Source organism: Xyrauchen texanus, chromosome 4, assembly GCF_025860055.1.
Source record: "Xyrauchen texanus isolate HMW12.3.18 chromosome 4, RBS_HiC_50CHRs, whole genome shotgun sequence".
NCBI lineage: Eukaryota > Metazoa > Chordata > Actinopteri > Cypriniformes > Catostomidae > Xyrauchen > Xyrauchen texanus.
In genome coordinates this window covers 12,029,651-12,055,478 of record NC_068279.1, presented here as the reverse complement: position 1 = coordinate 12,055,478, position 25,828 = coordinate 12,029,651, and the positions used below count along the sequence as shown (strand labels likewise).

Genomic DNA, 25,828 nt, shown 5'->3' with positions numbered 1-25,828 from the left:
TTATTTTTAGTCCATTGTGGCAAATATACATAAGAATATTCAAAGGTATGGTTCACCCAAATATGAAAAAAAAAAAAATATATATATATAAATGTATATATGTTTATACAGTGCATCCTGAAAGTATTCATAGCGCTTCATTTTTTCGACAGTTATGTTACAGCCTTAGTGAAAGAAGTTTGTTTGAAATCTTTGTAAATTTATAAAAAATTAAAAACGAAAAAAATCACATGTAAATAAGTATTCACAGCCTTTGCTCATTGAAGCACCTTTGGCACCAATCACAGCCTCTTTTTGTGTATGATGCTACAAGCTTGGCACACCTAGTTTTGGGCATTTTCTCTCATTCTGCTTTGCAGGACCTCTCAAGCTCCATCGGGTTACATGGGGAGCGTCGGTGCACAGCCATTTTCAGATCTCTCCAGAGATTTTCAATCGGGTTCAAGTGTGGGCTCTTGCTGAGCCACTCAAGTACATCCACAGAGTCCCGTAGCCAATCCTTTGTCAACTTGACTGTGTGCTTCGGGTCATTGTCCTGTTGGAAGATGAACCTTCGACCCAGTCTGAGGTCCAGAATGCTCTGGAGCAGGTTTTTCATCAAGGATGTCTCTGTACATTGCTGCATTCATCTCCCAGTTCCTGCTGCTGAAAAACATCCCCACAGCATGATCCTGCCACCACCATGCTTCACTGTAGGGATGGTATTAGCCAGGTGATGAGCAATGCCTGGTTTCCTCCAGATATGACGCTTGCCATTCAGGCCAAAGAGTTCAATCTTTGTTTCATCAGACCAGAGAATTTTGTTTCTCATGGTCTGAGAGTCCTTCAGGTGCCTTTTGGCAAACTCCAGGTAGGCTGTCATGTGCCTTTTGCTGAGGAGTGGCTTCTGTGTGGCCACTCTACCATACAGGCCTGATTGGTGGAGTGCTGCAGAGATGGTTGTTCTTCTGGAAAGTTCTCTTCTTTCCACAGAGAAATGCTGGAGCTCTGTCAGAGTGACCATCGGGTTCTTGGTCACCTCCCTGACTAAGGCTCTTCTCCCCAGATCGTTCGGTTTGGCCGGGCGGCCAGCTATAGGAAGAGTCCTGGTGGTTCCAAACTTCTTCCATTTACAGATGATAAAGGCCACTGTGTTCATTGGGACCTTCAATGCTGCAGAAATGTTTCTGTACCATTCCCCAGATCTGTACCTCGATACAATCCTGTCTCGGAGGTCTACAGACAATTCCTTGGACTTCATGGCTTGGTTTGTGCTCTGACATGACTGTTAACTGTGGGACCTTATATAGACAGGTGTTTGCCTTTCCAAATCATGTCCAATCAACTGAATTTACCACAGGTGGACTCCAATCAAGTTGTAGAAACATCTCAAGGACGATCAGTGGAAACAGGATGCACCTGAGCTCAATTTTGAGTGTCATGGCAAAGGATGTGAATACTTGTGTACATTTCGTTTTTTAATTTTTAATAAATTTGCCAAGATTTCAAACAAACTTCTTTCACGTTGTCATTTATGGGGTATTGTTTGTAGAATTTTGAGGAAAATAATTAAATTAATCCATTTTGGAATAAGGTTGTAACATAACAAAATGTGGAAATAGTGAAGCGCTGTAAATACTTTCCGAATGCACTGTATATGTGTATATATATACCAATTCCCAATGAGTTCTAAGTCCTCGTGGTGATGTAGTGACTCCAACTCTCAATCCAGGTAGTGGGGGACGAATCTCATTTGCCTCCACATCTGAGACCGTCAATCCACGCATCTTATCACGTTGCTTGTTGAGCGCGTTACCGCAGATACATAGCGCGTGTGGAGGCTTCATGCTATTCTCCGCGGCATCCACGCACAACTCACCACGTGCCCCACTGAGAGCGAGAACCACATTATAGCGACCACTAGGAGGTTACCCATGTGACTCTACCCTCCCTAGCAACCGGGCCCCCTAGTGAACTATCCTTTTAACATTGTTGCATTGTTTGTAAACAGGCAGGCTGGCCATCAGGACCTGGCAGACAGACTGGTGGAGATACAGTACGAGCTTACAGACCGACTGGCTTTCTACCTCTGTGGGCGGAAGCCTGGTGAGTCAGCATGCTGATGGTGTGTTATCATGATGAGAACTGATGTAGTCAGATTGGATAATTGGCTCAAAGTCTTTAAAGTGCCAGATGGCTCAATAAAATCCCACAATGATGAATGAGCTTGACACTTTGTCATCTTTATCAGTAGATTCTCAATATTAATGTATACAATGCCAGTATGTCAATATTGTGTTTACAATCTGTTTTTTAGGTCACAAGAATGGTCAACATTTTATTATACCACAGATGGCAGACAGGTAATAATAATAATAATAATAATAACTGAATTGATCTGATATGTTCTGGTGTTGTCCTGTTAATGATACTTGAGCTATCGTCTTTAAGAGTTGTTTCTTCTGCAAAGGAACATTCTGGGATGTGCTGTGCTCAGTCATGTTCTTAAATATGCTGAATTGCTATCTACAGATCACATCCCAGAGTACTTCTTTGCTCAGTCAGGATAGTGATCTGGCTAGGTTTTTAAAGGGACAGTTCACCTGAAAATGAAAATTCTGTCACGATTTACTCACCCTCATGTTATTCCAAACCTGTAGGACTTTTTTTCTTTTGTGGACTACGAAAGGAGATGTTAGACAGTGTGTTAATGAATGGTGACTGAGACTAACATATTGTTTTAATTTTTGGGTGAACTATCACTTTAAGGTTAATGTAATCTAAAGTTAATATCTTGTTATTCCTTTTTTGCTTTCTTTGATGAAAAAGAAATGTGTAAGTATTTACCAATGAGAGTGGTAATTGTCAATATATATGCATATGCATATGCATTCATATATATATGCACTAATTATATTATATTATATATACTGGCGGCCAAAAGTTTGGAATAATATACAGATTTTGCTGTTTCGGAAGGAAATTGGTATTTTAATTCACCAAAGTGGCATTCAACTGATCACAAAGTATAATCAGGACATTACTGATGTGAAACAACAGCACCATCACTATTTACAAAAAGTAATTTTTGATAAAATCTAGACGGGCCCCATTTCCAGCAGCCATCATTCCAACACCTTATCCTTGATATTGAATAACCATGCTAAATGGCTAATTTGATACTAGAAAATCACTTTTGAAAGCTATTTGGTTTGTTAAATTAAGCTTAACATTGTCTTGGTGTTTGTTTTTGTGTTGCCACAGTATGCAATAGACTGGCATGTCTTAACCTGTTGATACGCAATCCCCCTGCATGCGGTAGTGACGTCACTCTACTTACATTTAATATATAATTTACCGTCTAAGGTTCAACATTGATATCTGATCTCTGTTTCACAATAGCAATGCTCCAGAAACAGCAATTTAGTTATTTGTGTCAGGAGTACAAATTAAAACTGTATATGATCTTATATATTAGAGTCTCGTAAACAAAACGAGCCTGTCTCCAAAGTCTATTTTTAAAAATGATTTTATTCATAATAGCCAAGCAGTGCAGTCAGAGTTTGTGTTGACATTGAGAGGCAGAGCCTTAATTTTACTCTGTACAACGCCCAGTGATTTTACAGAGAAAAAATCTTGCAGGAACCTCATTTTGTGTGAGATTATCTTCAAATTTGAACCATAACTTCTTTAGACTTGTGGCTTTGAGAACATTGTATTTCTGGGTTGTCTTGGTACTTTGTTTTTTTAGATTATAAAAACATGTTCAGCACAAAATATTTACATTACTATAAACTTCAGCTTCTCTAACTTAAAAAAATAACAACATATATTAATGCTGAAACTTGAGAAATAAAGCCCAAAGTGTCTTCTTTCAAAAGATAAAAACAACCATTTAAGTCATTTTCATGGTTTGTGCTCAAAAAGGGGTGCGTATCAACAGATTAATGGCAAAAAGAAACTGCTTTCTCTAGAAACTCGTCAGTCAATCATTGTTTTGAGGAATGAAGGCTATACAATGCTCGAAATTGCAATACAACTGAAGATTTCATACAAAAGTGTACAATACAATCTTCAAAGACAAAGGACATCTTGCTCTACACGTAAACAAGAGGACAAGTACATCAGAGTCTCTAGTTTGAGAAATAGATGCCTCACATGTCCTCAGCTGACAGCTTCATTGAATTCTACCCGCTCAACACCAGTTTCATGTACAACAGTAAAGACAAGACTCAGGAGTGCAGGCCTTATGGGAAGAAATGCTAAGAATAAGCCACTTTTGAAACAGAAAAACAAAAAGAAAAGGTTAGAGTGGGCAAATAAAAACAGACATTGGACATCAGATAATTGGAAAAGAGTGTTAAGGGCCCATTGAGCTTTTGTGGGATCAGCTAGACTGTAAGGTGTGTGAGAAGTGCCCGACAAGACAGCCACATCTTGTGCTACAGGAAGCAGTGGGGTGCTACAGGAAGCAGTGGGGTGAAATGTCACCTGACTATCTGGACAAACTGACAGCTAGAATGCCAAGGATCTGCAAAGCTGTCAATGCTGCACGTGGAGAATACTTTGAAATAGTTTAAAAAAAAAATAAAAAAATCAAATTTTAATAGTAATTTTTCACTTTAATAATGTCCTGACTATACATTGCAGAGATGGGACCAAGTCACACATGTGCAAGTCTCAAGTAAGTCTCAAGTCTTAACCTTCAAGTCTCAAGTAAGTCCCAAGTATTTTTTTCTTGGGCAAGTCAAGTCAAGTCAAGTCACAGGCTATGTCAAGTCAAGTCCAAGTCAAGTCACCTTATTATTGTAATTTTACCTGCAGAATCTGATCATAATAAAGTGAAAAGACAAGATATAAGTAACTGTCAGTAAATTACAATACTCATGTTCAGTAAAATACATCATGGAATCAAACAAAATTGTAACTTCATAAAATTATTTATTTTTCACTTCTGCCAACAGTGTTTGAAATGTTTTACATTTTCAACATTGAGTCCATAAAACAAATAACAGCTTAACATCCAACAGACTCCTCTCTGAACACCTCCCTCTCTCTCTCTCAAACACAGTTATGTACATTAAACTTTGTTACATTTCTCCTCTCTCTCTCTCTCACACTCTCTCTCTCACACACACACTCTCTCTCTCACACACTCTCTCTCACACACACACCCACACCCACACTCCCACACACTCTCTCTCCCACACTCACTCACTCACTCTCGCGCTCACACACACACACACTCACTCTTGCGCTCTCACACTCCCACACCCAAACTCACTCACTCACACAGAGTATATCCATAAGCCTATTTTTGCAACGTCTGTGAGTGGGAAACGTTGAGGTACCAGCGCGCGTGAACGTCATGGCAACGTACAAAACAAAGTACCTCGCGCGGGAAACACTTAACGTAAATGCGCGTAACTAACGTAAATCAAGCAGGCTAGTATGCAGCATAAGCCACGAAGTGTTGGCGAAATAAAAAATTAATGGACAGATTTTTTTTTTCCCAGAAAACTTCTTGTACAAAATAAATTCAAGCACTTTCAAGGACCTGTATCTATGTATGTTTATTTTCAAGAACTTTCCAGGGCCTTGAATTTTATTTTTCAGATTCACAAACTTTCAAGGATTTCAAGGACCCGTGGGAACCCTGCTATTATTACATTAGCTAACTACCAACTAACCAGATAAAATTAACAAATTGACAAGCACTTACTGGGCAGAATGGCTCTTCAAATGGCGGACGAAATTGGAGGTTGTCGTCTGGCTGTCCGCGATCATAACGTTGCATGTCTTGCAAAGCGCTGTTCGTCTTTTGCCATCTTGATAATAATTTTTGAAGCCGAAAGCGATGACCCTCGGTAACGTTACCCCTCCGGCTGACATGTTGATGTGCTATCTGATCTAAGTGGGCGTGGTGTGCGTAAGGTACGAGAGGGCATGGCTGATGATAGCCTATAGTGTCGTGTAGTTGACATGTAGTTTTGTCATGTCCAGTCATGACAAAACTATTCTCAGCCTGCGCTCCAGCTGGATCAACTTTATTTTTTTAAATAATTTATATTCAAACTGAAACATGATGTGATTAACACTCAAGTCATTCAAGTCTTCGTGTCTCAAGTCAAGTCAAGTCCCGAGTCTTTAACTTCCAAGTCCCAGTCAAGTCTCAAGTATTTTATTTTTTGTCAAGTCAAGTCACAAGTCATAAAAATAGCGACTCGAGTCGACTCGAGTCCAAGTCACCAAGTCACAAGTCCCCATGTCTGATACATTGTGATCAGTTGAATGCCACTTTGTTGAATTAAAGTACCAATTTCTTTCCATAAGAGCAAAATCTGTACATTATTCCAAACTTTTGGCTGCCAGTGTATGTGTGTGTGTGTGTGTGTGTGTGTATGTATATATATATATATATATATATATATATATATATATATATATATATATAAAACAACCTAACTTTATTTACCATTTTATTCTTTTTGTACAGCAGTCTGGAGATCTCAGAGTTTGCGAAAGTTGCCAAAAAGAAACTTCAGTCTGTGAGTCCTCTTGATTTTTTTTTCGATTTTTTTTTTTACATACACTACATATTAAGCTAAACAATAAAAATAGACTAAGAGCAGAGGAAACCATGGGTCACCTCTGAAGCACATGGCAATCCTGCCCCCAAACACCATAATGTGCCAGTTACAAATATTAATGACAATATCTTTATTAGCTCTTTAGCAGTTTTACAGCAATTAAAATGATTTAAATATGTAACTCTGTTAAATACAGCTCAGCGATCATTTATTTGAGGAACTGGCAATGGATGTGTACGATGAAGTCGATCGAAGAGAGACCGATGCAGGTGAGATGTTTAGATCATGAAAAAGACGTGAAATTCAGCTCTGATGAACAATGGAAAGAATGCATACAGTACATTAAGTCCTATATAACAGTATGCAAAGTGTGTGAAGTCTCACTCTGTTACATAGATCTTGATAAGCATTTACTTTCGTGTCTGGTGTAGTTTGGCTGGCCACTCAGAACCACAGCACCTTGGTAACGGAGACAACATTTGTGCCTTTCCTTCCTGTGAACCCAGAGTACTCATCAACACGAAACCAGGCAAGGACTGAACAGAAAAAGTTGTCACTAAAGTCATTAACAGGAAATTAAGAAATGACACTTCAGAGAAGTGAGATTTTACAGCGCTTTTATACAGCGTTTGCAGCAATTTTCAGAAATGTGCCAGACGAGCATGCCGGCTGAGATGCCACAAAACCAATTAAAAGGAGGAAATGGCATCAAAACTGTTACCTGCAAAAGTTTAGACAACCCAAGCCAATAAGATATTATATTTAATCAGACAAAAATTAAATAATTGCATAATTTATTTTCCAGGGAAGACAAAAGCTTGCAAGATTCAATGCTCATGAGTTTGCCACTCTTGTGATTGACATATTAAGTGATGCAAAGCGTCGTCAGCAGGGAAGTTCATTGTCAAGTCCTAAAGGTACATATCTGCATTTATACATGTAAGACATTAGTCTCTGATGAATTGTTGAGCTCTTTTTAAGTTGTTATTGATGATTCATGATTGTTACGTTTTCTTCCTCGTAGATAATGATGTATTCTTTAAAAGTATGGGTAGTCGTCATGGAAGTGAAAGCCAAGAAATTGACCAGCCAGACTATGATAGTGTGGCATCCGATGAGGACACAGACACTGATTTGCGAATGAGCAAAGCAGACCGAGCTAAGGTAAGGATTGACACTCCAGCCCGTACATTAATAGACTCAATTTTAATGAATGACTCTGATTCACATTCCGGTTCTTTAATGATTCCATTAATGATTCTTTAAGTGTTTTTGAGGAAGTAATATTTCAAGAATTTCAATTGTTCTGCACTCTAGATTTAGTAGCGCTACTACTGGGTAGTTGTGCAGGAAACAATGTCAAGAGTATTTTAGTACAGTGTTCCAGAACGTAAGTCATGAAAATAATATAAAAAACAAAATAGAACCAATTCTATACAATTCCCTTTCTAGAGGTCTGCATCCCGGCATGCTGGACTTTGACCAATTGGTCTTTGACCAATGTCTCGCTGTTTCTTAAAGGAATATTCCGGGTTCAATACAAGTTAAGCTGAATCAACAGAATTTGTGGCATAATATTGATTACCACAAAAATGAATTTCGTCTCGTCCCTCCTTTTCTTTAAAAATCAAAAGCATTAATCTGGGTTACAGTAACGCAATTACAACAGAAGTTAATGGGGGGGGCAATTTGTTTTACGTTAAAATACTTTCAAAAGTATACAATATGCGTGTAAACTTGATTTTAATGTTCTAAAATCACTTACTAACATTTTTTTGTGTTAAGCTATAGCTAATTTTACAACTTTATTGCCATGACGATGTAATGTCAATGAACCCTAAAATTACTGTAAAAATTACAATTTAAACAACTTTACAGCTCAAATAATACATGAGTTTGAACAGAAGAATTGATGTAAGTGCATTTATAAAATTACAAGCTTAAAATTTCTGCCTTTTTAAACCCTTTAAAAATTGGCCCCATTTACTTCTATTATAAGTGCCTCACTGGAACCTCGAATTTTGCTTTGTTTTTTTTTTTCAAGACACACCGTCTTGGGAACGGGTTGGGTTCGGGCTTCATTTAAAGGGATAGTTCACCCAAACATGCAAGTTCTCTCATCATTTACTCACCCTCATTCCATCCCAGATGTGTATGACTTTATTTCTTTACCAAATAAACAAAAATTTTATCCAATCCAAGGGAATAGTGATGTGACCTTTGTAGCTCCATAAATCATACGAAGCAAACATAAAAGTAATCTATAAGACTCCAGTGGTTAAATCCATGTCTCCAGAAACAATATGATAGGTGTGGGTGAGAAACAGAACAATAATTAAGTCCTTTTGTACTCTAAATCTCCATTTTCACATTCTCTTTCAGATGTGAAAGTGAAGCTAAACAGGCATCATATGTGACTTTCAGATGTAAAAGTTAAAGTGGAGATTTAGAGTAAAAAGGACTTCCATTTTGATCTGTTTCTCACCCAAACCTATTATATTGCTTCTGAAGATATAGTTGTAACCATATATAGAGATATAGAGTCTTATGAATGACCACTTTCTGTAAGAAGCTTTTGAAGTCTTCTTTGTCACTAAAGCAACTCAGTAGTCTAATTTTTGTATATGCCCTTGAATGGGCATGTTTCCCAACCTCTGCTTCTCTCCTCAGAGTTTGGACTCCGACCTGTCTGATGGCCCAGTTTCTGTACAGGAGTTTCTGGAGGTGAAAAATGCACTTACAGCCTCTGAGTCCAAAATACAGGAGCTTATGAAGGCCAATAGTAACCTGAGTGAGGAGCTGAGACTGATGCAGAAAAAGGTACCAGAGATTCAGCAATGAGAGCTGAACATCCTGGTCTGAGCAGCAATTCTTCTTTTAGTACCTCTGCAAAACAAGACTGTTTAAACCCCAGACCTATTGGTTAATTTGGGTGCCATTGAAATGTCATCAAAAATCACTTCTTATTGAATTCTGATTCCTAAAGTCCTCTGGAATGTTCATGTGAAAGTATTTCTGTAATAACTGTGCTATATCATTCAAATAACCAGCATGACCCTTATCGAGTGTGACAGGTCTCAGGTTAGTCTCAAGAGAAAATGAGGAAGCGAGAGAGAGCTCACACTCTTTAGCTTTGTTTATTACAGGTTGCTTTCCAGCGCACACACTCAAAAACAAAATACTCTGTAGCTCAGTAATCAAAGTAAATGTTCACTTTAACAGAGAACTCTAGCTCCTCTCTCTCCTCCACTGTGGCTATGGCTGCTCCTTTATCTCCCTTCAGCTCTCACTGTAACACAAAACAGCTGTCAGAGATAATTTCCCACAGGTGATAATTCTTACTGCTCCCATCTCCCGAACTTCATTCATTCATTTACAAACCAGCGCTAGACCGCACCCCACCACAAACACCAAGATACCATTGGAAATTATGGTCACATTCTGGAATGAAAATGATGTGAAACCGAAATATATAGACTGTTTGGCATTCCTCCCTAACTGTAAACCTGATTCAGTGGCTGAAGCTGTATGTATGAACATTACATTTAGATATTTTAGATAAGTCATGTTTATTTCGCTCTCACGTTAACAGTACGGTATAACATGGTATTTACTGTAAACGTAGCATTGGCATAACTGTGGCAAACATTCAATCCTCAAGAATTGTTCTTCAGGTTTAATAGATTATAATTTAGTTGGATATCTAGCACTGAGTGTGTGAAATGTGTGCAAGAATTCGACACACTGCCAAAGGAGCCCAGAGTTGATTGTAAATACCAGTCTTGATTAAATTTTTTATTTTTTTGGGGTGATATTTGCTCAATGCTAAAATGTGACAAAAAAAGGCAACAGCCCTGCTTTTAAGGAAGTTACAGTTTCAGCCTGTTTCCTGTTACATTTCTCAGCCAATAATAATAGATGCTGGTGTTCAGTGAAACTTTAAAGGAGATTATGGATGGTTTTGGGCTGTTTTATGACTGAAACCAATTTCAGTTCTCTCAACAAAATTACATATTGATAGAATTTATCTGTGTTGCTAATGTTGAGTTATTACAATACATGACACTGAAAGTGGTTTTAGATTTTATGCATGGCCTGTACTAAATATCCAAATGTTGTGCATTATACTGTTTGCTGTCATTTCTAGATATTTTTGTATGCATTGCTTATTATAAAACAAATTAGATACAGTCAGGTCCATAAATATTGGGACATCGACACAATTCTAATCTTTTTGGCTCTACACACCACCACAATGTATTTGAAATGAAACGAACAAGATGTGCTATAACTGCAGACTTTCAGCTTTAATTAGAGGGTATTTACATCCAAATCAGGTGAACGGTGTAAGAATTACAACAGTTTGTATATGTGCCTCCCACTTTTTAAGGGACCAAAAGTAATGGGACAATTGGCTGCTATGCACAAAGAATATGATTCTCCAAAAACAAAAGAAGAAGAATGTGAAAGTTAAATTGGAGATTGATAGTAAAAAAGGGCTGCAATATTGATCTGTTTCTCACAAACACCTATCATATAGTTTCTGAAGACATGGAATTAACCACTGGAGTTGTATGGATTACATTAGATTTGGACTAGGGATTATTTTATGCTGCCTTTATGTGCTTTTGGAGCTTTAAAATGTTGGTACCCATTCACTTACGTTGTGAGGACAACAGAGCTGAGATGATCATCTAAAAATCTCTATTTGTGTTCGGCAGAATAATGTTATACACATTTTGAATGGCATGGATTTTTCATTTTTGTCTGAACTATCCCTTTAAACATGTCTGACTTTCGCTTGCTCATTTAAAGTAATGTTCCCGGTTTCAATACAAGTTAAGCTTAATCAACAACATTTGTGGCATGTTGATTACCTAAAAAATCCCTCTTTTATTTAAAAAAAGCAAAAATTGCAGTTACAGTAAGGCACGTACAATAGAAGTGAATGGGGCCAGTCCAAAAACATTAAAATACACACCGCTTTACATTTACATTTACATTTATGCATTTGGCAGACGCTTTTATCCAAAGCGACTTACAGTGCACTTATTACAGGAACAATCCCCCCGGAGCAACCTGGAGTTAAGTGCCTTGCTCAAGGACACAATGGTGGTTGAACCAGTGACCATCTGATTAACAGTTATGTGCTGTAGCCCACTACACCACCACCACTGCAGTTTTAAAAGTATAGCAAGTATACTTAAACAGTATACACATTAACATGATTTTATTATGATTAGAATCAGTAACTAACTTTATCTGTGATATGTTTTATGCAACATGGACTGGCCCCATTCATGTCCATTGCAAAAGCAATGAATTTTGTTTTTGTTTAAATAAAAGAGGGATGTCAAAATAATTTTTTATGGTCATCAACATTATGCCACAAATGCTTTTGATTGAGCTTAACTTGTAACAAACTTGGAAAATTCCTTGAAATCTGATGTTTGTGCCTGCATGCTAGCCTTGACTCTGCTGTTAAGATGTTTGTATTTAGCAACTCCAAACCAGGACTAACCTAACCTCTCTAACCTTTTTGTCAGCTGAACCCCTATTACTTAAATTATTTTAAGTACCCTCTGAGATTTTTGATAATGTTAATCTTTCAATAAATATAACAAATTTCAAATGATTATATTACTAATCATTTTGATCAAATGAAATTCTTCTTCTTTGATGGGTTTAATTGTATACATTGAATAAACATTTCATTATTTAATAATGATTTAAATGTAATAATAATTTGATTCAGCCTTGGCATTCTATCTCAATCTCACAACTCCCCACAGTTCCATCATAAACCCCTAGGGGCAACCCTACTCCATAAAGATGGATGGATATTATGTGTTAATATATAATATTGATGGCATGTTGAAGGCCATTTAGACCAAGGAAATAACAATAGAAAATGGGTGGGCTTAAATGATGCTAATTTATGAGATGAGAAAAGGCAAAGACTGAGTAGTCGTTTCTGTGGCTACAGTGAATATTCAACAGGCTTCTGGGGGGCGACACTGAGCTCAAAATTGTTACATTTCTCTATTGATTGATGGTTTCTCTGTAAGCTCAGCTTTGCTACAGTTTCTGCTTTTCTCTTCATCTCTCTCGCTGACACGTCTCTCCCTCCAGCTGCAGTCTCTGCAAAGCGAGAACAGCTCTCTCAGGCGGCAGGTCTCACCTCAACAGCCTTATCAGGCCCCTGGGGGCCCTAACCACCCCAATCCCTCCAGTCCTTCCTCCTCTTCTTCTTCCTCCTCCTCTTCCTCTGCCCTGAAATGCCACCTGTCTGCTCGGGCGAGCCGCCCCATGTCTATGTATGAAACCGGCTCTGGTCTGAAGCCCTTTCTCCCTAAGGGCGAGACCCCTTACCCCGAGGAGACCTGCCCCACCCTGCAACCCTTCCCAACCCATGTAAGTAAAGACCTGCCTCTTGCCCTTCTTTTCCTTTTACACCTTCTCTGTCTTGTTTTATTCCAATGTTGCAGCATGCTATATATAATGTTGATTTTCAAAGTCTCAAACTAGCTGAGCATTTACACAGGATTATGGAAACCTTTTCGGATTACCCTAGAGATACTCAATGTATAACTTCACTTTGCATCCTGTTGGCACACACAGCAATTATTTCTACATATTTCTGTTTCCTATTTTAATTTTATGTATCATTTGGGAGTTACAAAGCATGATTTTATGGCTAAGTTATACAGTCCCATTTTCATTTCTTTTTGTGCAGTTGTACATATACTGTAATGCCTCTAAGTAGATTTCTTTTTTTGTTTTCTTTTTGTTGTTTTTTTGGTGAACGACAGTGTTACTTAGTATTTCATTTTAAATTAGAAGTTAAAGGTGCACTAATCAATTTTGGTTTCTGTTTTTCTGGATAACTAATGTCTTATCAGTGTCCAATAGCAGGGGGCTTATCAAGAGAATTTGAGAAGTATTGAGCTGGTCATGTAATCTTAACATTGTGGTCCTCGTGATGGGGTGACCAGCCTTATGTAGAATAAACCACTTTTTGTGGGTTGTATCTCATTTTAAACATATTTGAACCACTTTACAATAAGGCTGTATTTGTTAACATTAGTTAACAAATTAGCATTTATTAATCTTGGTTATTGTTAATGAACTACATCTACTATTAAAGTTTACATTTAACGTTATATAAGTTAACATTAGTTAATGCACTGAATTAACATGAACAATATTATTTTGATAACATTAACATAATAAACTTAGTCCATGATACCAGAATGAACTACTGTTAACAAATAGAACATTACTGTAAAGTGTTACCAACATTATTTCAATGACAAATCTTATTAATAATTTCTGTAGTGGTGAAACATTTCTACAGTGGATAAAGTTACTTAGTGCACCTTTAACAGTATAGCATGTTTTGGTTTATTTATTGATACTGGTTTAAACCATTGAAACTCTGTAAATGTCACAGTTCCTCTAGCTCATACAATTTAGTAACCTCTTGATGTCAAAAGCCCAGAATTTAATTTTAAATAGTCTTTTATACAATGTAAGTTCCTGTTTCATTTCCTTGCTCATTGTTTGATGATCTTTTGAGTGTTCAGTATGGTATTAAAAAAAGTGTTTTAACCCCTGGCTTTTCATCACTTTTGCTGCATATTAATGCTTTTCATTATTAAAAAATACATGCAAATATTACAGAAAATGGTATAATTGCTTTTAAAACATAATTCATCAGTCATTACTATTTAACCCTTGCACTTAACTGCCTGATTCTATAAACCTTTTTACTATTGACTGACTGCTAATCTGTACAATTATAACTTTTAACTACATCATGCAGTCTTGCCAATCAAATTATTTTGTTGACATTGTCCTCTAGTCCAGATTGATTATTTGAATGTGAAGTATGTATTTATTTATTTTTTTATCTTAATTTTTTTTAAATCTCCTATCCCAGGTTACTTAACTAAAAGCAAGCCATTCGCAGGTTGATTCCCTCAGAAAACTGTAAACACTGTGGTTCTGTGGTGCTATCAAAACATTGCTATGTTTGCATCCCGAACCCCCAACACAGCATATTAGCAGCATATTGGCACAGCATATGGGGACTGTGTTTTTCCACCAATGGAAAACTAGGGGAAGAATTCAGGAAACCTTTTTGAAAGCAGTAATCATTTTGTCTGGTGACACTAGTGGTGCAGAAATTACATGCTTCACCTTTTAGCCATTCATCATGTCCAACTATATTAATCACATTACATTTTACTATTTATCCTCTTGTCTCTTTAATTCATTGTCTTAAGTCTGATTTACACCCCTATTTTAGATCGGAAAGGGTTTGTTTGTGGCCTCATCTTCATCCCTCCCCTTCATCCCCTCCTCATCCTGTTTGCGGGACGAGTGTGCCCAAAGGGTTAAGTACATCTTCACGTGCTCCATGCCTTGCAGGACCAGCCGAAAGCACCCAGAACCCTCTACATTCTCAAACTCCTCTGCTTCCACAGCTCCCATCCCTCCCTCCTCCTCTTTCTCCTGTTGTGCTCCACGCATCACCATGCATGAACGGTCCCTCCACCAACCTTCAAAGGGCTGCTGTTTTCAACTGATATGTATTTTTGCCTTCATTATCATTATCATCATCGTCATCATCATCACCTCATGGTCTTTGTCTTCAATTTCAGGCTGCACTGCTCAAGGCTTGTCCGTTGCTGCTTTCACAAATCTTTTGGGATGCCCTGCAGTGCTACACCTTTTGGGCTGAACTTAGAAAGATAGAAAGCATACACTCTTGAAATGTATCTGTAGATGAGCTTGATAAGCATGGTTGAGTCAGTTTTGTGTCTGCAAATTGCAGATATGCAAGCATATTCTGCAGTGTTTGTGGTTCTTTAGCTTTACATTTTATAGTCCATGTGCATGTTTTAAAAAGTGTGTGTTTTGAGGTCTTGTGTATGGCTGATTTGTGTGTCTGTGTGTAATAATTTGGTTGATTCAGTTATGATTATTTTAAAAACTGTATCGATGAATTGCAACTCTGCTGGAACAAACAAAACAAACAGTTTAGAATAGCACGCTAGTGCAGCATGGTTAGTGCTGGTTTGGTGCTGGTCTAGTTGATGGACCTTGGTTGGTATTTTTTAGAAATGAAAATATGTCAGTAATTAAAGGAGTTATTTTAGAGGATTTTAGTTAAATTAGAGGATTATCAAATTGGTAACCCTTAACAAAAAGTTTTTATTTTGTTAACATTAGTAAATGTATTTGGTAACATGAACTAATATTTCACCATATTTTTTTATCTAAAAACATTTATTAATCTTAGTTGATGATAATTTATAAAAGTACAATTGTGTATTTGTGGAGCGGGACGTGGTTGTGTGTCTGTCAGTGGGAAGAGAGGAAGTGGTAAGAGCTATCACCTGGTGATTATTGATGCTAAACACCTGGGTCTCATTTCAGTGACATCGGAGATGGGCTTTAAAAAGGCCAGCGGAATGGCAGAGAGACAGAGAGGGAGTACAAGCCACACACACACACCCTGAAGCTCCACGCTGAAAAGCTGTTATATTGACTTGTTTAAGTTTGTGTTTACTGTTATCATTGAAGCTGTGTGTGCCAAGTAAAAACCCCTTGCTGGAAAGCAACTGGAGTTCTGGAAATAAAATTGGACTTACGTGGACTGCACCACCAACTCCAGCGTCCTCCTTTCCCCCTGATCTCTGACAAATGTTACACTGGTGCTGAAACTGACTGTCCGCCATGGACACCTCACTGCTGGGCAAAGTCATCCGTGCCCTGGCAGGCATCCAGGAGACTCCCCACCAAGCCCTCCTTGCCCAGGAGCGACGTTAACAGGAACTCCTCAAAGCACAGGCCGAGGATCGGAAGGCCTTACGGAGCTGGTTAGCTCCAGGCAGGTCCTCTGCTGCATCCCCGCAAGCAGCGATGAAGCTGCACATTCTAATCTCAAAGATGGGGCCCCAGTACGATCCGAAGGTGTTTCTGAGTCTGTTTGAGCAGTCGGCAACTACCTCCGGCTGGCTGCGAACCCCTACCTGGAAGCCGGCATGCAGCAGCCCAGATCTCTCTCACTCTCTCCCTCTTGCTGCTCCTCCCACTCCCTCTCCTCCCTCTTGCCCTATGCCCGCTCCCCAGAAACCAGGAGTGTTTCCACCCAAACCGGCACCCCGTTTCCGTGGGCTGCACTATACGCAGGCCCCCTCCCCTACCCCTCTTCCTCCAACCTCGATTCACCACGGCTTGGTTCATGACGGGGCTTTGGGTGCAAAACACAAGATGATGGTGAGGTGTGTGCATGGAGATATTTACGAGTATCCAGTAGTGACAGCAGATATTCAATTCTGGGGGAAAAATCATAGAGTGGAGGCCGTGGTTAATTCCTGCCTCACCCATCCACTGATTGTGACAGAGGAGGCGGGCTTTAAAAAGGCCAGCGGAATGATAGAGAGAGTCCGAGCCACACACATACCCTGAAGCGCCATACTGAAAAGCTGTTTTATATTTATTTATATCCCCTTTTTCCACCCAATGGGAATACATTGGAATGCCCAATTCCCACTACTTATTAGGACCTCGTGGTGGTGCGGTTACTCACCTTAATCCGGGTGGCGGAGGACAAATCTCAGTTGCCTCCGCTTCTGAGACCGTCAATCTGCGCATCTTAACATGTGGTTCATTGCCACCATGCAGACTCAACATGTGGAGGCTCATGCTACTCTTCGTGATCCACGCACAACTTACGTGCCCCATTGAGAGCGAGAACCACTAATCGCGACCGCTAGGAGGTTACCCCATGTGTCTCTACCCTCCCTAGCAAACGGGCCAATTTGGTTGCTTAGGAGACTTGGCTAGAGTCACTCAGCATACCCTGGATTCAAACTCAGGACTCCAGAGGTGGTAGTCAGCATCTCGCTGGCCTACCCAGGCCACCTGAAAAGCTGTTATATTGACTCTTTAAGTTTGTGTTGACTGCTATCATTGAAGCTGTGTGTGCCAAGTAAAAACTCCTTGCTGGAAAGCAACTTGAGTTAAAAATTTTGGAAATAAAATGTTTATGAATAAAACATTTATACATTTTTGTGCTGGTTCAGCTGGTGGACCTGGAAAAGTGTGTTTTAGAATTGAAATATGTCAAAAGATTTTAAAATGCTTTAAAGGATTAAATAAACATAATTGATTACTAAATTTGTAACACTTTACAATAAGTTGAAAGTTCTATTTTGTTAACAATAGTAAATGCATCAAGTAACATTAAATAAAAATATTTATATTTTTAACCGCATTTATCTTGGATGTGTAGTGTGTGTACATGTAAGTTCATAATGCATTAACAACATTAATAAGTACTTTAAAGTACCGTTCATTGTTAGTTCACGTGAACTAAATTATTTTACTAATGTTAACGTATTAAACCTTTTTGTAAAGTGTTACAATCAAATTATGTAATTAATACTTGTCATTTTTGCCATCAGATTGAAACATTACAACGTATTGCATTTTTACACCTGCGTGTAAGAACATGTTATTCAGAAATCATGTGGCAGTGTTCCAAGCGATACAACCAACCCCGCCATAATAAGAAATGACTACAGTATTCAATTACAGGATTTTTGTAATCTTCCAGCATTTGACCCCCATTATCTCAGATTCTTCAGCCCAGTATATCAATCTCCAGTGAGAATGCCAAAAACCTTTACAGTTTCCTGCATTGAGAATGAAGCCATTGATCAGAGCCATGGCCTAGATTCAGTTGAGTGTAGAGTAGTTTTACCCCTGAAGACACAGTAGTTATATCAGAGCTCTATTTACTTAAGCTTTTGCAACCGCTGGTCTGCGCTTTGAAGCTCCCATTCCACCACATCCCAAAGATGCTCTATTTGGTTGAGATCTGGTGACTGTGGGGGCCATTTTAGTACAGTGAACTCATTGTCATGTTCAAGAAACCAATTTGAAATGATTCGAGCTTTGTGACATGGTGCATTATCCTGCTGGAAGTAGCCATCAGAGGATGGGTACATGGTGGCCATAAAGGGATGGACAAGGTCAGAAACAATGCTCAGGTAGGCTGTGGCATTTAAACGATGCCCAATTGGCACTAAGGGGCCTAAAGGGTGCCAAGAAAACATCCCCCACACCATTACACCACCACCACCAGTCTGCACAGTGGTAACAAGGCATGATTGATCCATGTTCTCATTCTGTTTACGCCAAATTCTGACTCTACCATCTGAATGTCTCAACAGAAATCGAGACTCATCAGACCAGGCAACATTTTTCCAGTCTTCAACTGTCCAATTTTGGTGAGCTCTTGCAAATTGTAGCCTCTTTTTCCTATTTGTAGTGGAGATGAGTGGTACCCGGTGGGGTCTTCTGCTGTTGTAGCCCATCCGCCTCAAGGTTGTGCGTGTTGTGGCTTCACAAATACTTTGCTGCATACCTCGGTTGTAACGAGTGGTTATTTCAGGCAAAGTTGCTCTTCTATCAGCTTGAATCAGTCGGCCAATTCTCCTCTGACCTCTAGCATCAACAAGGCATTTTCGCCCACAGGACTGCCGCATACTGGATGTTTTTCCCTTTTCACACCATTCTTTGTTAACCCTAGAAATGGTTGTGCGTGAAAATCCCAGTAACTGAGCAGATTGTGAAATACTCAGACCGGCCCGTCTGGCACCAACAACCATGCCACGATCAAAATTGCTTAAATAACATTTCTTTCCCATTCTGACATTCAGTTTGGAGTTCAAGAGATTGTCTTGACCAGGACCACACCCCTAAATGCATTGAAGCATCTGCCATGTGATTGGTTGATTAGATAATTGCATTAATGAGAAATTGAACAGGTGTTCCTAATAATCCAGGTGAGTGTACATTAGAGTCTTTCAAGCATTTAAATTGTTAATTCAGCCTTAATTAGCCTCATTCTTCACAGATTTAGCCCGGCTACTATCATGATACCTATGTAATTAAAAAAAAATGGACCAGCTGAAAAGACCAACAATTCTTGTGTTTTTGTGTCCTGGTGAACCGTACCAGGCTTCTAACTAACCAACCAAGCAACACTCTCCTGGTCAACTAGCTTCACAACTACCAAGCAAGCATAAAGCAGCATAGATACAGTCTATGTATGTATATATGTATATGACAATGACAGCTTGTCATTGTCATATACATATGACAATGACAGCTTTGCAGATCCCCACACTTCCTGTAGCACTTGCCATAGATGTGCCTCATAGCACATTGCCTCTCAATGGGGTTAAGATCCATGACACTCTATTCCAATTATCTGATGTCCAATGTCTGTTTTTCTTTGCCCACTCTAACCTTTTCTTTTTGATTTTCTTTTTCAAAAGTGGCTTTTTCTTTGCAAATTTTCCCATAAGGCCTGCACCTGAGTCTTGTCTTTACTGTTGTACATGAAACTGGTGTTGGGTGGGTAGAATTCAATGAAGCTGTCAATTGAGGACATGCGAGGTGTCTATTTCTCAAACTAGAGAAATACCTCTTGTTTAGTTGTACATATGGACTTCCACATCTCTTTCTGCCCTTGTTAGAGCCAGTTGTTCCTAGTCTTTGAAGACTGTAGTGTAAACCTTTGTATGAAATCTTCATTTTTTTTTTTTGGCAATTTCAAGTATCGTATAACCTTCATTCATTGACTGACTAGTTTCTAGAGAAAGCCGTTTCTTTTTAGCCATTTTTAACCTAATATTGCCCTTAAGACATGCCAGTCTATTGCATAATGTGGCATCTCAAAAACAAACATAAAGGCAATGTTAAGCTTCATTTAATGAACCAAATAGCTTTCAACTGTGTTTGATGTAATGGCATGTGATTTTCCAGTACTAAATTAGCAATTTATCATGATTACTCAAGGATAAAGTGTTGAGGTGATGGATATATGTATGCTGTATCTATGCTGTTTTGTACTTGCTTGGTGGTGTATTGCTGGTGGACCTGATTAGCCATTCGCTTCAACAGCAAAATGTAGCTTTCTTGTGAAGCTAGTTGACCAAGAGAGTGTTGCTTGGTTGGTTAGTTTAGAAGCCTGGTATGGTTCACCAGGACACAAAAACACAAGAATTGTTGGTCTTTTCAGCTGGTCAACTTTTTTAATTAAATGGGTATCATGATAGTAGTCAGGCTAAATCTGTGAAGAATGAGGCTAATTGAGGCTCAGTTAACCTAATTTATGTGCTTGAATGAATCTAGTGTTTCAACTAATGCTAAACGCTGTTGATTTTATTGCTTTAAACACCTGCTTCTACCATATTGTCCATTCTATTTCATGTCTCCTTGAACAAAACTTATGGAAAAACTTAATTTTGTCTGACATATCTGTCATTGGCAGAATGAAACAACGTTGATATATTATTTCCAACACTCAAACACAAGTTTCACTGCTTGTCACCTTTAGCATTTAGTGACTGTCACATCATGTTACGTTGCTGTATCCTTTCACATCATGTTACGTTGCTGTATCCTGTCTCTTTAGGCCTCCAAGTTTGACAAGCAAAGCAGCGTGTCTGATGGTGACTATGATAACACAGTCAACGAATCTGACCTGGATGACTCAGGGTTCGTATCACTTTCTTTTTCATGACCTAAAATGCATCAGATCCTGCTGGCATGAAAACAAACCAACTGCATTTAAGCCCTATAAAATCTGAAAACAAGAATTCCATCTGCCTGTCCTGCATGTTTCAGGAAGTAATATGGACAAATGTGACAAAAAGCCTCTCCTGTTTATTATATTTATGTGTGTCAGTGGGAATTTCATACACTAATACTCACTACAGTTTGGCCTCTGAATGAAATAAATTCCAACAATATTTAACACATGGCTATTTCATCTTTTTAATGGTTTTACCAACTCTGAATACAAGTGTTGTGATAACAAATTTGCAGTTTATGAGAACAAAACGGTTCTTATTTGTCAGCTAATTAAAAAGCATGATTTAAGAAATGGTAGAATCAGCTATATGCATTGTAAAGTCCATATTCTAGGCTTTTGTTCAGATCAAGCCAAGTGGTTATTAATTTATTATGTAATTATTATTATTTTCTGCAAGTAGTGCCCCCAACTGGCTGGTATAAGCTCAGTTCAATGATTCCCTGTATAAATAAATATCTATTTAAAATATGTTCAAAAGAGGAGTACAAAACCGGTCATAATTACTGTAAAAGAAGTTGATAAAAAGAGCTAATGTGATATCTTATGATAATGATAATCTTATGAGATTTCTAAACAATCTTAGTGGGCCAGTTATTTTTGACCAGGAACACAAACTGTGTTGGCATAAAACAAACACAACACAAGGGTTAAAAAAAGTACACGACTCCATAGTGATTTATTTTAATGGCTTTGAAAAGTAAGCATCATATCATAGTATGTAAATGCTTAAATATGGTACCATAGGCAAGTTATAAATGCAACATTCAGTTTCTTACAATAGGCATATTTAACGGGTCCCTACACCATCTCTCTATTCTCCAAGGGGTCCTTGGCCTGAAAAAGGCTGAAGAACCCTGTTTTAGAGGCATATAACCCTATATATTATTCATGCACTCTGACATTTCATTTATATTACCCCCTCCTTGCAGGTTTGGTCGTAGGTATCGTCTGCGCAGCAGTGGCTGGATGGGAGAGGGTGGCTCAATACCTGAGCTGGATGATCACGACTGTGAGCCTGACCCCAGTCTGCCCAGCACAGAAGATGTCATCCGCAAAACTGAGCAGATCACCAAGAACATCCAGGAACTGCTAAGGGCTGCACAGGAGAACAAGCATGAGAGGTGAGAGGAAGCCCAATGTGAACATCTCATAATGGCCGTTCAGACTGGACAAGTTCTTGCCAGATGCTGCGCAATGAAGATAGCAAAACACAATTGTCTCGAGATGAGCTATTAAAAGTTGCCATTCTTTTTAACTTGATGTGGCACTCCTTCTAGAACATGTTTTACATTGGAAAAATGGCACAGACAGTGTTTAGTATGAACGGTGAATTTCTTTCATTTTCAAACATTACATGGCTAAAAGTATGTGGACACCTGAACACCACACCGCTATGTGCCTTTTGAACATTTTATTGCAAAGCCATGGGTAACTGTGTTTGCAGTTATTACTCATTTTGCTGCTACAACATCTTCCAGCCTTGGGAATCCTTTCACTAGAAGTTGGAACATGGCCTCTGGGATTTCTTCCCATTTAGACACAAGAGCATCTGTAAGGTCAAGCACTCATGTTGGGCAAAAGGGCTTGGCTCCAAGTAGGTGTTCCAATTCTTCCCAAAGGGTTTAATGGGCTTCAGGTCTGAGTTTCGTGCAGGCCAGTCAAGGTCTTCCACACCAGACTCAATAAACCATTTCTGTATAGACCTCTCTTTATGCAAAGAAACTTTGGAACACCCCATTCAATTTTAAATGCGTGTCTAAGGAGATTGCATGGCTAGATACTTAATTGTATGCACTTTTTAGTCATGTGTGTAGCTAATATAGAAGGGGATGTCCACGTACTTTTGGCCATGTAGCAGCAACATTTCAGGTCATTTTATTCATTTCCTTGCTTTTTAACTTCTGTCACCTGTTTAACAATTTCATGTAAATTGTTATTGTTTATCACTGATATACACTCTTGTTATCCATTCATTGAATGAGTTCCTCCATTCGTGCCTTCTTCATTTTTCATGTCTCTTTCTCTCCCACTGTGCTCAAATTGTGTGGATGGGGCCACACACCATTTGGGCCCTGTTTTGTCTCTTTCCCCACCAGTGCACCATGTGATCAGAGGGAGAGTGTCCGCAGACTTAGACACAGTCTGGGTTGTTTCAGCACACTGGTGCCTTGGGCAGACAAGCCCCCGTCTCCCATGCAGCCGCTCGGCCAAAGAGCTCCACACCCAGCCAACTCCAACAACCCTGCCTCCTGGTACTCTGGCCTCTGTCCCTGCCTCACAGGCACAGTGTCTACTTCTACCTCTCTCTATCTTCATCACTCATCCACTAATCTACTCATGTGCTCGTTGATTCAGGCCCAGCCGTGGACTCTGAATGTGAATGAATTAATGTGCATGATTATTTGAATGTGCCTTTATCAGTTTGCATTAATGTGCCCTAAACTTCACATTTATTTGCAGGAACTCATATTGGTGCACTGTCTCTTTCAGGCAAAGATTTAGACTCTTACTTTCATCCATCTAACTTTTGAGTTCTCTGTTTTGCACTGGTTTGTACTTATTTGTTGAGACAGCAGTGTGAACTTACAAGATATTAGTGTTTGCTGAAGGGTTTCACATCTGTTGTTTCTTGCGATTTATTTGATTATATCAACATTTACCTGGATGAATGGAATTTTAACTTTAAAAATCCCTAGCATTGGGATGCATCATGGCTGCTGCACAAGTTAATTAACATTTCAAACAAATCTGCATGATACTGTTTTTCTGGTGGATTATTGCACAGAGAGGGTAACTACACCTAGTTGCACTTTTGAATAAAAATACAAATACATTTGATAAAATGTTTATAAATAAATATAACTTGTAATATGAAAACTGTAATATGCCAGTTGCAAGTATATTCAGGGACATTTTATACCTTTTATATAGGTTTTTTTTTCTGAGACAAATTAAACAAAATATAATGTGTCAAACTTTTTTCTTGCATTTAAATTATGTATTCCTCATATGAATAGCTATATTGGGAAATTAATTTATTTTACCCATAACATTAAATTAAAATGTTCTTATAATTTACTCACCCTCATGCCATCCCAGATGTGTATGTCTTTCTTTCTTCTACAGAACACAAATTATGATTTATAATTAGAAAAATATTTCAGTTCTTTAGGTACATAAAAGTAATCCAGACTCCAGTGATTTAATCCATATTTTCAGAAGTGATATTATAGGTATGGGTGAGAATCGGATACAAATTTAAGTACTTTTTTGTTAGAAATTCTTCTCCCTGTCCAGTAGGGGGAGATATGCATAAAGAATGTGAATCATGAAAAACACATGTAGAAGAATGTGGAAGTGAATGTTAAAATGGACATTGACGGCGCATGGGGGAGAATTTATAGTAAACAAGGACTATTTATCTGTTTCTCACTCACACCTATCATATTGCTTCTGAAGACACTGATTTAACCACTTATGGATTACTTTTATACTGACTTATGTGATTTTTGGCTCCCATTCACTTGTATGGCCCAAAAGAGCTAAGAAATTCTTCTAAAAATCTTCATTTGAGTTCAGCAGATAAAAGAAAGTCATGCACATCAGGGGTGGTACAAGGGTGAGTAAATGATGAGAGAATTTTCATTTTTGGGTGAACTATTTCTTTAATAAAGGGGCATTCAGTAGTTTTCTAGCTAGCGTTAGCATTGCTCTTCTTCGTGTATTTTAAGTACCGATGTGACAGTGGTGTTAGACACGGTACTGCCATCAATCGATGTGGATAAGCATGATCATCTCCGCTGCCCCCGCCAGCTCTGGAATACCATTTATATCTGGAAAATTTTAGAGTTTGAGGTCATTTCTAAAATTATTTACCTGCCAAGGGTGTCTACATAGACAGCAGCCAATGAGCATGAGGATTTTCTTCTTCGACGTTTAGTGAAACACGGCAGGTCGTCTAATTTCAAAATGGCGAAACACATTGAAGGGGTGACCTGCACCATGTATAATAAAAAAACTTTTTATAGAAAACCATTATGAGTAAAGTCTTCAACTTGTGTGAGTGTACACCATTCAGATCACTCTTCACAAAAACACAATTAATTTCCTAATGTGCAAAACTTTTTAAATTAGCCCCAAATTACTTAATGCACCCTTAACTTTCAACTTTATAACATACTTTATAAAATTCTTTACAGTATGGGGTAAATTTTGCCCCAATATTTTGAATTTCTGTGGCATTGTTGTCATGAGCAGCACCCCCCTCCTTAATTTCTGACCCTTTTCTATATCAATCAAAAAAAAGAAAAGAAAATGCTGTTCAATAAAATATTAGGGAAAAATAGTTTATTATGATTGTGTAAAAGTCCAGCTTACTTACTGATTGCTCTTTGGTTTGCTTGATTTTCACTCTCCTAACAAACTGGTCTATAGTTTGACATTTTAATATCTGTTTCTCTGCCCCAATAGCTTTATACCCTGCGCAGAAAGAATATATTTGGCTGTGAATGAGATGGCTGCCCTCTTCCCCAAGGTGTGTAGTTTCTCCCTGCACTTTATACATTCTTAATCTGAAATG

General features: G+C 38.5%; 1 protein-coding gene across 5 annotated transcripts in view; it reads left to right on the top strand.

Moving 5' to 3' along the window:
• LOC127637510 (ARF GTPase-activating protein GIT2-like) overlaps positions 1–25,828 on the top strand; it is a 51,389-nt gene that overhangs the window by 22,099 nt on the left and 3,462 nt on the right. The window contains exons 7-20 of one of the 5 annotated variants that reach the window (XM_052118633.1): positions 1,991–2,085; positions 2,297–2,342; positions 6,476–6,527; positions 6,766–6,838; positions 7,001–7,098; positions 7,375–7,486; positions 7,594–7,733; positions 9,240–9,389; positions 12,702–12,983; positions 14,881–14,967; positions 21,070–21,152; positions 22,179–22,370; positions 23,346–23,501; positions 25,720–25,783. In XM_052118633.1, coding sequence (XP_051974593.1) covers positions 1,991–2,085; positions 2,297–2,342; positions 6,476–6,527; positions 6,766–6,838; positions 7,001–7,098; positions 7,375–7,486; positions 7,594–7,733; positions 9,240–9,389; positions 12,702–12,983; positions 14,881–14,967; positions 21,070–21,152; positions 22,179–22,370; positions 23,346–23,501; positions 25,720–25,783 — 1,630 coding nt within the window. Of the gene's footprint in view, positions 1–1,990; positions 2,086–2,296; positions 2,343–6,475; positions 6,528–6,765; positions 6,839–7,000; positions 7,099–7,374; positions 7,487–7,593; positions 7,734–9,239; positions 9,390–12,701; positions 12,984–14,880; positions 14,968–21,069; positions 21,153–22,178; positions 22,371–23,345; positions 23,531–25,719; positions 25,784–25,828 lie in introns of all 5 variants that reach the window. The other 4 variants (XM_052118601.1, XM_052118616.1, XM_052118625.1 and 1 more) reach the window with 4 other exon arrangements.